General features: G+C 48.7%; 1 protein-coding gene across 1 annotated transcript; it reads right to left on the bottom strand.

Annotated features, from left to right (window-relative positions):
* Positions 1 to 9341: 9341 nt before the first annotated feature.
* On the bottom strand, positions 9342 to 12887 carry LOC122545763 (tubulin alpha-1B chain-like). Its single transcript, XM_043684693.2, has 4 exons — positions 12752 to 12887; positions 12496 to 12644; positions 10163 to 10843; positions 9342 to 9638 (listed from the first exon to the last, which is right to left on the bottom strand). Exons 1-4 carry the CDS (start codon positions 12870 to 12872, stop codon positions 9342 to 9344), a joined length of 1248 nt encoding a protein of 415 aa, XP_043540628.2. The 5' UTR covers positions 12873 to 12887.
* Between the last annotated feature and the right edge of the window lie 1847 nt (positions 12888 to 14734).

The following is a 14734-nucleotide window of genomic DNA, read 5'->3' as shown; positions in this document are numbered from 1 at the left end:
TCCATTATGTCTCGACCCAGAGCCCTCATATGTTACAGCTTTTCATTCCCAGGAACCATTGTAGTGAAGCTCTTCTGAAACCTCTCCAGGGTCAGTCCATCCTTCCTGAGATATGGGGCCCAAAACTGCGCACAATACTCCGAATGTGGTCTGACTGGACTCTTATAGAGCCTCAGAAGTATATCCCTGCTTCCATAAGCAAGTCTTTCAAAATAAATGCCACCGTTGCACTTGTATTTCTAACTACTGACTCAACCTTCAAGTTGACCTTGAGAGGATCCTGACTAGAACTCTTTGCGCTTCAGACTTCTGAATTTCCTCTCGAATTAGAAAATACTCTCCACTCTTTTGTCCTTCAGTTGTTCGCAGAATCTTTCTGGAATCTCCTCACCCCTAATTGCCATAACCATCTCATCAGGCGTGTTCTAACAGTTGGGTTATGGAGTTTTTAACAACTCTTGGTTTTGCAAACAGAAGCGTAGGGTATAAAGGCGGGAGCAAGGAAGCGGTGAGAAATCCGGAGGGAATCTCTCCCCCTGTGGTGGAAAGGAGAGACATCATAACGCAGGGATTTAAAACGATCGCCAGTGAAACAGCAGAGACGTGAAGGAATGAATTTTTCTTTTTAAAAAAGAAACAGAGCTTGCACGTTGAGCGTGCCGTCTGAATCGAGCCTTTCAAAAGAGAATTGATTCACCCTCTGAGGTCAGGAAAAAAGTGCCAGTCCTGTTGAGCTAACGGGGTAAGGAAATAAAATGCAAGTGGGAATCAGAAGAATTAATTTTCATTCCAGTTGGAATCTGGAACTTGCTGTCTGAAAGGGTGAAAAGATGCAGAAACCCTCATAACGTTGAAGGACTGATTAGCAATACGTTTCTCCGTCCAAGGTCAAGTGTTGGGAAAACTAAGTGGTGGTTTTCGCCCGTGGTAGATGGGCTGGTCTGAAGTGCTCTACGTCTCGATGTCTCAATGATAGTGTAGAATTCAATACATAATTCGCAGATCACGGCATTGTGTTTCGGATAAACTTCATAACGGTTAGTTCCGGAGTCTTGCATTTTTAATTAATGATGTTTACATGGGATGTGGGCTCCTCTGGTCGTTCCAGCATTTATTGCCTATCCCTAGTTGCCCAGAGGGCAGTTAAGAGTCAAACCACGTTGCTGGGGCTCTGCAGAGGCACGTGGATCGGATAGAACTGAGGAAAAAAAAATTCTTCACCCAGAGAGCGGTGGGTGTGTGGAATGCTCTGCCCCAGAAGGCCGGGTCTCTGGGTACTTTCAAGAAAGAGATGGGTAGAGCTCCTAAAGACAGTGGAATCCAGGGTTATGGGGATGAGGCAGGAACAGGATACTGATTGTGGATAAAAGCAAATCGCTGCGGATGCTGGAATCTGAAGCCAAAAGAGAAAAATGCTGGAAAATCTCAGCAGGTCTGGCGGCATCTGTAAGGAGAGAAAAGAGCTGACGTTTCGAGTCTAACTGAGCCTTTGTGGACGATCAGCCATGATCCTAATGAATGGTGGGATCGGCTGGGTGGCCAAATGGCACTTACTGTCTACCAGGTAAGGGTAACAGGCCTCCACCTCGACAGGGCATTAGTAAACCAGATGGTTTCTGGTTTGGCTTTTGCTGACAATCGATAATGGCTTCATGGTTATCATTAGATTTCTACCTTGAGAGTCTTTATTGAATTCAAGTTCCATCACCTGCCATAGCAGGATTTGAAACTGGTACCCAGAACCTTAGTTGAGTTTCGGGATTAATCATCTCGCCATGGCCATTGTCTCCCTCAGTGTTTGACTAACTCAGATTAATCGTTTCTTTAATTGTTCCTCAATGAACATAGCAGATTGCTTGTGAAGTTAAGTGGTACTTATACAGCGGGTTGGAAAGGAGAATATGGGTACGTGGCACCAGTTATGTGCAAAAAAGGGGAGACGCAAAGAGACTGGAGGTCGGTCTGCTCGCTGAGCTGGAAGGTTCATTTCCAGACGTTTCGTCACCGTACTAGCTAACATCCGGCGAAACCTGAGGCCCGCCGGAGATGTTACCGAGTATGGCGACGAAACGTCTGGAAATGAGCCTTCCAGCTCAGCGAGCAAACCGACGTCCAGAGCCTCAACCTGAGCTACAAATCTTCTCAAAGCTCGCTAAGACACAAAGGGGCTTGGAAGGTAAGAAGCAGAAGCGGGAGGAGGCCATCTGGCCCTTCGAGCCCGCCCCACCCTTCAATAAGATCATAGCTGACCTTTCCGTGACCGCAGCACCCATTTACCCCGCCCTCTCACCATGACCCTTAATCCCTTTCCTGTTCAAAAATCTATGGTGTTGTACCTTCGGAAACAAGCCTCAACCACTTCCCTGGACAGGGAATTCCATAGATTCACAACCCTCTGGGTGAACAAGTTCTGCCTTAATTCAGTCCTAAATCCACTCCCCCTTAATTTTGAGGCTATTCCCTCTTGTCCTAGTTTCACCCAACAGTGGAAGCATCCTCTCTCTCTCTCCACTCTGTTCATAATTTTGTATGTTTCTATCAGATCCCCACCTCAAGCTTCTAAATTCCAATGTAATCCCAGTCTACCCAGTCTCTCCTCATAAGCTAACCCCCCTCAATCAACTGAGTGCACGTCCTCAGCACCCCCTCCAGTGCCAATACATCCTTCCTCAAGTAAGGAGACCAAAACTGCATGTAGTTCTCCAGCTGTGGCCTCACCAGCACCCTGTACAGCTGTCACAAGACCTCCCTGTTTTTAAAGACAATCCCTTTAGCAATGGAGGACAAAAATCCATTTGCCTTCTTAATTATGTGTGGCGTTGCACACCAACCTTCATGCACAAGGACACCCAGGTAGCGCAACGTGCTGCAATAGCTTAACTTTCAAGTAATAGTCCTTTTTACTGTTATTCCTACCAAAATGGATGACCTCACATTTATTAACAGAGCACTCCACTCGCAGAGCACTTTAGGGAACATCTCTGGGACACCCGCACCAATCATTTCAACTCCCCCTTCCACTCTGCCGAGGACATGGAGGTCCTGGGCCTCCTCCACCGTCGCTCCCTCACTGCCTGACGCCTGGAGGAAGAACACCTCATCTTCCACCTCGGAACACTTCAACCCTAGAGCATCTATGTGGACTTTACAGTTTCCTCATTTCCCCTCCCCCCACCTCACCCCAGTTCCAACCTTCCAGCTCAGCACCGTCCCCATGACCTGTCCCACCAATCCGCTCCACCCTCCTCTCTGACCTATCACCTCCATCCCCACCCCCCCCCATCCACCTATTGTCCTCTTGGCTACCTTCTCCCCAACCCCACCCCCTCCCATTTATCGCTCCACCCCGGAGGCTCCCTGCTTTCATTCCTGATTCCGGCTCCTCGGATGCTGCCTGCCAGCACCACGCTAATCTAGACGCTGATCTCCAGCATCTGCAGTCCTCATGTTTGCCAGAGGGCTTTGCCCACTCTCTTAGCCTTATGCCCAAAACACAAGAAAGCTGGCACACAGGCTCAGCAGGAAGTCAGCAAGGCTAATGGAGCTAACATGAGGGGGAGTCTTACTGCGACTGTGCAAGGGGCTGATGAATGTATTGTTGAGAATTTCACCCCAGGCTCCCCTTTGACTCATATCCTCCAGGCCAGGATTGGAGACAGTCCGTTCCAATGCTGTTCCTGGGAGAAATTACACATGTGGACCTGGATGAGAGCGACTGCAATCTTTAGTGTGGAGAATTACTGAGGGAGTGCCTTACACAGATAGGCTAGACGCCTGAGATGAGGAACCAGGATCCAAAAACCAATGACCTTTCCCCTTTGAGAAGCTGACCAGCAATGAAGAAAAATCAAACTCTTGAGTGTGTAAATTGCTGAAACAAGGTTCAATTAGGGCACGATCGGACTCTCTAAAAGATAGTGGTGGGGTTTACACATAAACTTCAGGTCAGAATTCCAAACTATTTCCATAAGACCATAAGACCATAAGACATAGGAGCGGAAGTAAGGCCATTCGGCCCATCGAGTCCACCCCGCCATTCAATCATGGCTGATGGGCATTTCAGCTCCACTTACCCGCATTCTCCCTGTAGCCCTTAATTCCTTGTGACATCAAGAATTTATCAATTTCTGCCCTGAAGACATTTAGCGTCCCAGCCTCCACTACACTCCGCAGCAATGAATTCCACAGGCCCACCCACTCTCTGGCTGAAGGAATGTCTCCGCATTTCTGTTCTGAATTGACCCCCTCTAATTCTAAGGCTGTGTCCACGGGTCCTAGTCTCCTCGCCTAACGGAAACAATTTCCTAGCGTCCTCCCTCTCCAAACCATGTATTATCTTGTAAATTTCCATTCCAACGAATAAACCTTACAGTGTGACTCCAGGGTAATGACTCGAGAATCAAATTTCTGAAGTTAGGCGATTCCATTCATCAGGAAATTTAGTGACAACTCATTGGAAATGTAAGCATTTGAGGAAGCCCATTGTGCGTTTCTGCTATTTTCAGAGAGCATGCATTCGGGTTGCAATAAGTTGATTCCATTAACTGCGCTGGGCTAGGATTGTAAAGCTGTTAGCACTCCAGACCAGCCAGGTTTAAGCATGGAGGGAGCAGTGAGAGGATGTGACGTAGGTCGAAGGCCGATTCAAGTGCTTGCGTGGAAAAACAGGCCTATTTGTAACTGGGTGTAGAGAGTTTTAGCTGTCCCCTGCTTGCATCACTTTGTATCTTGGACTGAGATGGCTAAGTAACAGGACGAAAGCGAGGACTGCAGATTAGAGTCGAGAGTGTAGTGCTGGAAAAGCACAGAGTTTCCAGATGCAGGGCTAAGTGACAGCCCTGTTGTTTCACATTTACCTTTCATAGGAACACAGTAACCAGGGAGCAGGATTAGATTAGATTAGATTAGATTACTTACAGTGTGGAAACAGGCCCTTCGGCCCAACAAGTCCACACCGACCCGCCGAAGCGAAACCCACCCATACCCCTACATTTACCCCTTACCTAACACTACGGGCAATTTAGCATGGCCAATTCACCTGACCCTGCACATCTTTGGACTGTGGGAGGAAACCGGAGCACCCGGAGGAAACCCACGCAGACACGGGGAGAACGTGCAAACTCCACACAGTTAGTCGCCTGAGGCGGGAATTGAACCCGGGTCTCTGGCGCTGTGAGGCAGTGTAGAATCTCACGCCAGGGCTCTCACACAGAGGCTGGACAGGAGTGAGAATGTTGCCTCTCAGGGCTGGGACGAAGCAGGGAGCACGGGAGCTTTGCTCTGGATCTGAGGTGGGGAGATTTGGAACTCAATGTTCATGCCCATGTTATTTCAGTCTCTACCTGTCACCTACACATGGCCACATCCAAGCTAGAGAAAGGGACACCTCATCTTCCACCTTGGGACCCTGCAATCACAAGGCATGAACATTCAATCTGACCTGTTTCCAAATCTCCCCTTCCAAACCCAGCCCAGGTCTGCGTGCAATCCTGGTCTCCTTCCAATCGGAAAGATGTTGTGAAACTTGAAAGGGTTCAGAAAAGATTTGCAAGGGTTGGAGGATTTGAGCTACAGGGAGAGGCTGAACAGGCTGGGGCTGTTTTCCCTGGAGCGTCGGAGGCTGAGGGGGTGACCTTATAGAGGTTTACAAAATTATGAGGGGCATGGGATAGGGTAAATAGGCGAAGTCTTTTCCCTGGGGTCAGGGGAGTCCAGAACTAGAGGGCATAGGTTTAGGGTGAGAGGGGAAAGATATAAAAGAGACCAAAGGGGCAACGTTTTCACACAGAGGGTGGTATGGGTATGGAATGAGCTGCCAGAGGAAGTGGTGGAGGCTGGTACAATTGCAACATTTAAGAGGCATTTGGATGGGTATATGAATAGGAAGGGTTTGGAGGGATATGGGCCGGGTGCTGACAGATGGGACTAGATTGGGTTGGGATATCCAGTTGGCATGGATGGGTTGGACCGAAGGGTCTGTTTCCGTGCTGTACATCTCTATGACTCTATGACTCCAACTCAGATCGGTCCTCTTGACCTGACCTCCCAGTCCAGATTAGAGTGGCGCTGGAAAAGCACAGCAGGTCAGGCAGCATCCAAGGAGCAGGAAAACCGACGTTTCGGGCAAAAGCCCTTCATCAGGAATGACCCACCTGTCCACTCCACCTTCCCCACTGACATATCAGCAACACCTTCTACCTATCACCAACCCACTTGCCTTTCCCCTAGCCCCCTATTTATCTCTCAGCCCCCTTTCACATTCCTCAATGCCCCTTGGATGGTACCTGACCCACTGCACCTTTTCCAGCACCACGCTCTCTCAACTCTGACATCTGCAGCCCTTACCCTCCGCAATGTGAAGGGAAAGACCCTCTCACCAAAGATGGAAGGACAGGTCAATCTTTCCAGGGCAATATTTTCGATATTGAGGGTTAGGGTGTTACTCTCGGGAAGGGGGAAGCTGATATGCAAGGCTCTCCCTGACAACTGTGCACTGGTGAGGCGTCGTCAGGAGGGGATGGTCATTGAAGATTTGGCTTCAGGTTGTCCTGAGCTAGCAGAGGAATGGCCAGAGGGGGACCCGGTGGTAAATGGACTCAGTAAAACGCGCGGGCGCTGAACAAAGCGCCAAGGTTTTGAGGGAAGTTTATTCAGTAAAATAAGGTGATAAGGGAGGACAGCAATGTGATTGCAGAGAATCAGTCAATGGCTCTTTTTTTTTCCCAGATGGGAGGGAGATTTGCTATGGTGGCTTCCAAATAGCCGCCACTCTTCACGTTATCTCTGACTGACAATAAGTTTATTTGTGTGGGAGCACGACATCAGAATCTGCAGGCGATTCCGAAATTGAGGTTTGAAGCGTGGGGAGGGTAACGTTAAACGACAGGGAGAAGGGGTGGGGGGATGGTGGTGGAAGGGGCTGGAGAGAGGCAGGTGGAATATACAATGCAGAGAAAATTCGGGCTGGTTGAATTTGAGAAGTGGGACACGAGGAGCCAATGCTGAATAAAGGCCACAATCGGAAAGGGAGTGTCAGGTCAGAGGCTGCTGCGGGGTGGGTGGGTGTGAGCAGAAAGCATTCAAGTCGATGGGACACGTTAATTTAACCCTTGATTGAATTCTGGGCTTCAGCTAACCGCATCTAGAGTGTCAAAGCACAGGAGCGGTGGGGACTCTGGGTACAAGCTGTTACCCGGTGCTGGGAATTTGGAACGCTGGAGCACAAGGGAATTTGAAATGATCTCCCTGGGGAGGGGGAGAAACATTTCTTGAACCGGGCTAGTGGGTTCGGAGGTGGAATGTGCCGCCTGAGAGTGAGGTCGATTGAGATTCAGTCGTGGCTTTCAGCAGAGAATCTTAAAATAGAGAAAAATTGTAGATAACGGGACAGGGTAAAGGGCAGAAGGTTTATTGGCGGTGCAGGTAAGAAGCCTTTCATCGAGAGGATGGAATGTATTCAGAACTCCCTGCCTGGACAGAAAATTGAAGAGATATTCAGATATGCCCTTGTGATACCAAGGCAATGGGACAAGGGCCAGCAGTGGGATTAGATAGAGTCTTTGTGTGTGCCTGCGCAGTGGGTGTGTTCTGTGTTGTAGATATCTATGAATCTATAACCATCTGTTGAATTCAATGTATTTTTCACTGATTTAGAGATTGATTTCCTGGAGAAATTTCATGCTGGATTTTGGGAGCCATTTGCATTTCAAATAATAATCTTCGCATACTTGCCTCGGTTAGATTGTATTAGTAAATGTCCCTTTTTTTCCAATTGTCCCTCATGAACCTGCCTGCTTTGTCCTGAGGCTGACTATAATACCTGCCAGCCCACTCCCAATCACCGACCACCCCAGGATTTATCCGACCTGTCAAGATCAGAGCCGAGCAATCAGTTCCCAAATCCAGCTGATCCCATTCATCAGGAAGAGAGTCTTGCATCAGTCCCTTACTGAGCAATTCCCACTCTGCATATCCCAGTTATTTTGTCCCAGTTCATTTTAAGAGAAAGATTTAACAAGAGGGGCCAATCTGACTACTGAAGGTCACTCGAATGACCAGCTCGGAAGGTTTTCAGGATTGATCAACAGTTGTGGCCAGTTCCCTCAGATCAGGATCGCTGATTGGCAACAGGGGCTATTGGGGTCTCACTAGAATCGGACGCTTGTTGAATGTCTACTGGTTGCTACTCTCTGAATTTTCTCTTGATGTCACTTCCTCCTGGATGGGAGAACTGCATGCAAGAATCAGTATCTGAATTTTCTTTGCTAAAAGGGACATATGTGATGCTACTGTATTGGAACAGTTAATTTTTAATTTGGAACAGTTAACGTTCAATAGCTACTCTATATTATTCTGTTAAGTTTCCAGTAAAGTTATAACTTTATTGTTGGAACAGCACAGCAGGTCAGGCAGCATCCAGGGAACAGGAGATTCGACGTTTCGGGCACAGGCCCTTCTTCAGGAATGAGCAGAGAGTGTTCAGCAGGAGAAGATAAAAGGTAGGGAGGAGGGACTTGGAGGAGGGGCGTTGGAAATGTGATAGGTGGAAAGAGGTCAAGGTGAGGGTGATAGGTCGGAGTAGGATGGAGGTCAAGAAGAAGACTGTAGGTCAGGAAGGCGGTGCCGGGCTGGAGGGATTCGGCTGAGACAAGGTGGGGGGAGGGGGGATGAAGAAACTGGTGAAGTCCAAGTTCATCCCCTGTGGTTGGAGGGTTCATCTGCAGACCTCACTTTCTCCTCCAGTAAAGTTATTCCAACTTTCTTTCTTTGGTTGTATTTGAACTACAGTGTTTGGCTTTACGTTGACCAGTAACATCTCATCCTGAACTGGTAGTTCCTATTTACTTTCAAAAGCATTAAGAAATGTTATGGTCTAAGTTATGTTCCGAATATATTTCGAGGAGCTCTGGTCTTGTCCATAACGTTACTGTTGAGTGATACGTTCCACATCCACTATACCCGATTCATCGGATTCCCCTCAGTCTGAAGTCAAATAAATCAGTTTCCAGTCTTCCATGACCCATCCCTGCCTACAGTCCCAATCAATTACCGCCAACTCAGTCAGGGACAATTCAATGAGATGTGTGATCCACTTGATCCAGCCCTAGGAAAGGGCAACGTGTGAGTGGCTGAAATATTTAGTACGGAGTTTGGACAAAATGTCTCCTGCCTCCATTCATCTTCACTCTTCTTTTCCGGAATTTCCCTCGACCCATTCTTTGACTCTACAGCCCTTAATGAGACACTTGCCAAATCATTGAAAATAACTTTATTTCTTAAATATTATTATTATTATTATTAATAACATCAATTATTGTTAAAATATTAAAAACCATTAAAACTCATTCTTCCTCCTCGCCCTTCCTGTCCAACGCGGAAGAGTCGACCCCCACCTCTTCGTAATCCTTCTCGAGCGAGGCCATGTCCTCCCGGGCGTCCTGGAATTCCCCTTCCTCCAGGCCCTCCCCCACGTACCAGTGCACAAAGGCCCGCTTGGCGTACATCTTGTCGAACTTGAGGTTCAGGCGGGTCCAAGCCAAGGAAATGGCGGTGGTGTTGCTCAGCATGCAGAGGGCCCTCTGCACCTTCGCCAGGTCGCCCCCTGGCACCACCGTCGGGGGCTGGTAGTTGATGCCAACCTGTTGGGGTAAAGACATAGGTGTCAAAATTTGACTTGTTTTGGAAGCAGCTTCAGAATCCAATCACAAAACCGCCAATTAGTTCTGTGAAAGATGCATTTATCAGCGTGGGATCGAGCCATTCCCAGTGCAAACACAACATTTCTGCTCAATCTCTCCCTGGTTTAATGTTCAAGATTCGGAATGGAACACTTTGAGTGACAAGAGTGGTTCCAAATGTGAATGAATCCTCATCACAGCAACTGAGAGTCAGGAAACCATTCTCAGGTTCCCAGACAGGATCTCTCCTCCAACATCCTGAGCTGCAGTCAATGAGTCAAGTTCTGAAAATTTCATCCCAGGCCCCATTTGAGTGATGCCTCTCAGGGCAAGAATGTACAAAGTCTGCTCCAATACTGTCCATGGAAAGTTGGGGCACACTTGGACTGGGATTACAGAGAGTATGATTCACACGTGTTATCAGGTTGTCAAAATCAAGGTTTCCCCCGGGGCCCCCACGAATTCAGCACCAACCCAACACTCACCTTGAACCCAGTCGGGCACCAATCCACAAATGCGATGGAGCGCTTGGTCTTGATGGTGGCGATGGCGGCGTTGACATCCTTGGGCACCACGTCCCCTCGGTACAGCATGCAGCACGCCATGTACTTGCCCTGGCGCGGGTCGCACTTCACCATCTGGTTGGCCGGTTCAAAGCAGGAGTTGGTGAGCTCTGCCACTGACAGGTGCTCGTGGTAAGCCTTCTCAGCAGAGATAAGGGGGGAGAAGGTGGCCAGGGGGAAGTGTATGCGGGGATAGGGGACCAGGTTGGTCTGGAACTCCGTCAGGTCCACGTTGAGGGCACCGTCGAACCGGAGCGACGCGGTGATGGACGACACCACCTGGGCGATGAGGCGGTTGAGGTTGGTGTAGGTCGGTCTCTCGATGTCCAGGTTCCGCCGACATACATCGTAAATGGCCTCGTTGTCCACCATGAAGGCGCAGTCGGAGTGCTCCAGGGTGCAGTGGGTGACCAGCACCGAGTTGTAGGGTTCGACCACCGCGGTGGAGATCTGGGGAGCCGGGTAGACGGAAAACTCCAGCTTGGCTTTCTTGCCGTAGTCGACGGAGAGCCTCTCCATCAGGAGGGAAGTGAAACCGGAGCCGGTGCCACCCCCGAAACTGTGGAAGATGAGGAAGCCCTGCAGGCCCGTGCACAGATCAGCCTAAAGGTGTAAGGTAAACAGCAAAATATATTTTTTTAAAAATCAACAAGCAGCGCTCATTTCAACACGCTGAATAATCCCCATGTGCTGAATTACAGAGAGACTGCATGCACACCTCTCTTCGATGTGCATTTGCAGGAAATGGAAGACACAAAGATTGACCTTCCCTCCCTTTGAGAAACTCATCAGTATTGACATACAAGAGCCTGTAATTTGTTGAGAGAAGTTAAGGACTCTGCACATGGATTTGAGTCCACCTTTCAGTGGAGTTCCAGAACATTGATTAGTGTGTTTAGATTAGATTAGATTACATTACAGTGTGGAAACAGGCCCTTCGGCCCAACAAGTCCACACCGCCCCGCCGAAGCGAAACCCACCCATACCCCTACGTTTACCCCTTACCTAACACTACAGGCAATTTCGTATGGCCAATTCACCTGACCCTGCACATCTTTGGATGGTGGGAGGAAACCGGAGCACCCGGAGGAAACCCACGCAGACACGGGGAGAACGTGCAAACTCCACACAGTCAGTCGCCTGAGGCGGGTGTTCAGGACAAATTGCTGAAATCAGGGGATCAGTTTTGCACCAATTGATCTGGCAAGCTGTTGCTTGAGACTTGGGAAGAAGAATTAGAGACTTATGGATTTAACTCTACAATGTAATGCCTCTTGGAAAATGTGTTCAATGAGCATATGTTTAACCTTGAACAAGTTCCTCAGTTAAAGGTTGTAACTTAAACAGCCTGTACAGCCAGGGTTAAAGATTTAGTTTTCAGTTAGAACAACATGAGCGGTCAATTGCCAGCCTGAAATGGGTTGTGCAACTCAATGTTTGCACAGAAAAGTCAGGACTGCTGTTTGGAATTATTTTAAGCTGCTCCCTACAAGTGTGTGAATAAACTACGTACTTCTTGAGAGTGGTAAGCATTGATTCTGTTAGTTCACTTTGCATGGGAACACACAGCAACTCCAGGGTGGAGGATACAGAATCCAATGTCGAGATTTTGGACAGAGAGACAAATGCCTCTCTGTGTTGGGATCTTGCAGTGAGCAGTAGAGATTGGCTCAGCTAGAGATGGGATGTCTGTCTGAACTATACAAAACGCTAGTGCAGCCGCACTTGGAATATTGTGTACAGTTCTGGTCACCCCATTAGGGGAAGGATGTGAAAGGATTGGAAAAGGTGCAGAGGAGATTTACCAGGACTTTGCCTGGTCTGGAGGGAAGGGCTTATGAGGAAAGGCTGAGAGACTTGGGTGTGTTCTCACTGGAAAGGCGGCGGCTAAAAGGGGATTTGATAGAGACATACAAGATGATCAGAGAGGGTAGACAGTGAAAGTCTTTTTCCTAGGATGATGATATCAGCTTGTACGAGGGGGAATACCTACAAATGGAGGGGTGATAGATTTAAAACAGATGTTAAAGGCAGGTTCTTTACTCAGTGTGGTAAGGGCGTGGAATGCCCTACCTGCTAATGTAGTTAACTCCTCCACATTTAAACAATCCTTGGATCAGCACACGGATGATGGGATAGCGTATGGGGGAATGGGCTTAGATTAGTTCACAGGTCAGCACAACAATGAGGGCCGAAGGGCCTGTTCTGCGCTGTATCGTCCTATGCTCTATGTGGTTTGAGCTGAGAGAACCTACCACCTTCCGGACTCGATCCAAGACCAGATCCACAATCTCCTTGCCCACGGAGCAGTGGCCCCGGGCGTAGTTATTAGCCGCGTCCTCCTTGCCGGTGATGAGCTGCTCAGGGTGGAAGAGTTGCCGATAGGTGCCGGTGCGGACCTCATCTGGGGACAGGGAGCAGAGATGTCACAACAGGAACTCAGAATTCAGGCCATTGTTTCAGTGGGAGCACTGAGTGAGCAAGCCTCCCCCCCCCAATCCCTCCTCTTACCGATCACGGTGGGCTCCAGGTCTATGAACACCGCCCGGGGAACATGTTTGCCCGCCCCAGTCTCGCTGAAGAAGGTGTTGAAGGAGTCATCCCCACCCCCGATGGTCTTGTCACTGGGCATCTGCCCATCCGGCTGGATGCCATGCTCCAGGCAATACAGCTCCCAGCAGGCATTCCCGATTTGTACACCGGCCTGGCCGATGTGAAGCGAAAGGCACTCTCTCTGAAAAGGGAAGGACAGATTGTTATTACCATAGGACCGAGAGCAATATTCTCTAGACTGGAGATGGGTGAAGGAGGGAGCAGGAACACACTTGAAGCATGTGGATCCCGTTGATTTCCCGTTGACCTTTCATCACCTCCAGATTCTCTCTGCATCGATATTTTCCCCGAGAAATACCCACCTCCACGATGCCACGCTAGGATTTCCCCTTCCTTCTGGATCCTCAAATTCCACCACCAAAGCACCTTTACCCACCCCTGTTGAAAGCCACCCTTTGCACAGGGAATCCTTTCTCCCTCCATGGGGATTCCACAGCCTGCTGATGGATCTCCGGCTCTCTGTAAGGCCATTCTGACCCCTCCCCCTGGGTCACCAACTCCTGCACATCCTACTGCCTCCCTCTGCTGCCGCTAATCCCGAGTGAGCTCGGAGTGTCTGGGCTCCCCATCCCATCCTATTCCATTCCATCTTATCTTATGCCGTCCCGTCTCATCCCATTTTATCTTATCCAATCCCATTCCATCCCATCTTATCTTATTCCATCCTATTCCATCTCACCTTATCCCACCCCATCTTATCCCATCCCATCTTATCCCATCCCATCCTATTCCATCCCATCCTATTCCATCCCATCCCATCCCATCTTATCCCATCCCATTACATCCCATCTTATCCCAATCCATCCCATCTTATCCCATTCCATTCCATCCCATCTTATCTTATCCCATCCCATTCCATCCTATTCCATCCCATTTGATCTCATCCCATTCCACCTTATCCCATCCCATCTCATTTCATCCCATCTTATCCCATCCCATCTTATCTCATCCCATTCCACCTTATCCCATCCCATCTTATCCCATCCCATTCCATCTTATCCCATTCCATTCCATTCCATCTTATCCCATCCCATTCCATTGATTCTTATCCCATTCCATTCCATCCCATCTTATCCCATTCCATTCCATTTTATTCCATCCCATCTTATCCCATCCCATTCCATTGATTCTTATCCCATTCCATTCCATCCCATCTTATCCCATCCCATTGATTCTTATCCCATTCCATTCCATCCCATCTTATCCCATTCCATTCCATTTTATTCCATCCCATCTTATCCCATCCCATTCCATTGATTCTTATCCCATTCCATTCCATCCCATCTTATCGCATTCCATTCCATCTTATCCCATCCCATTGATTCTTATCCCATTCCATTCCATCCCATCTTATCCCATTCCATTCCATCTTATCCCATCCCATTGATTCTTATCCCATTCCATTCCATCTTATCCCATTCCATTCCACCTTATCCCATCCCATCTTATCCCATTCCATTCCATTTTATTCCATCCCATCCCATTGATTCTTATCCCATTCCATTCCATCCCATCCCATCTTATCCCATCCCATTCCATCTTATCCCATCCCATTGATTCTTATCCCATTCCATCCCATTCCATCTTATCCCATCCCATTGATTCTTATCCCATTCCATTCCATTCCATCTTATCCCATTCCATTCCATTTTATTCCATCTTATCCCATTCCATTCCATCTTATTCTATTCCATTCTAAGCCGAGCCGAGCCGAGCCGAGCCGAGCCGAGCCAAGCCAAGCCAAGCCAAGCCAAGCCAAGCCAAGCCAAGCCAAGCCAAGCCAAGCCAAGCCAAGCCAAGCGCTGACCATGCTGCGCCTCCTCAGACTCTGACGGCTCCTGAGAATCTACTGCGTCGCCCCCCGCGCGTCCCATTTATACC

This window comes from Chiloscyllium plagiosum, unplaced genomic scaffold, assembly GCF_037043375.1.
Source record: "Chiloscyllium plagiosum isolate Xiang-an unplaced genomic scaffold, Cpla_swu_hap1 HiC_scaffold_51, whole genome shotgun sequence".
In the NCBI taxonomy this organism is placed as follows: domain Eukaryota; kingdom Metazoa; phylum Chordata; class Chondrichthyes; order Orectolobiformes; family Hemiscylliidae; genus Chiloscyllium; species Chiloscyllium plagiosum.
The sequence above is the reverse complement of the archived record's forward strand: the minus strand, read 5'-3'. Positions and strand labels throughout refer to the sequence as shown.

What these genes read in the sequence shown, in the direction of transcription:
- LOC122545763 (XM_043684693.2), bottom strand. Translation starts at nt 12,872, where the DNA reads ATGCCCAGTGACAAGACCATCGGGGGTGGGGATGACTCCTTCAACACC. An exon ending in TGGATCGAGTCCGGAAGGTG is followed by an intron (nt 10,844 to 12,495) that starts GTAGGTTCTCTC and finishes TTACACCTTTAG; the next exon opens with GCTGATCTGTGCACGGGCCT. An exon ending in GGTGCCCGACTGGGTTCAAG is followed by an intron (nt 9,639 to 10,162) that starts GTGAGTGTTGGG and finishes TTACCCCAACAG; the next exon opens with GTTGGCATCAACTACCAGCC.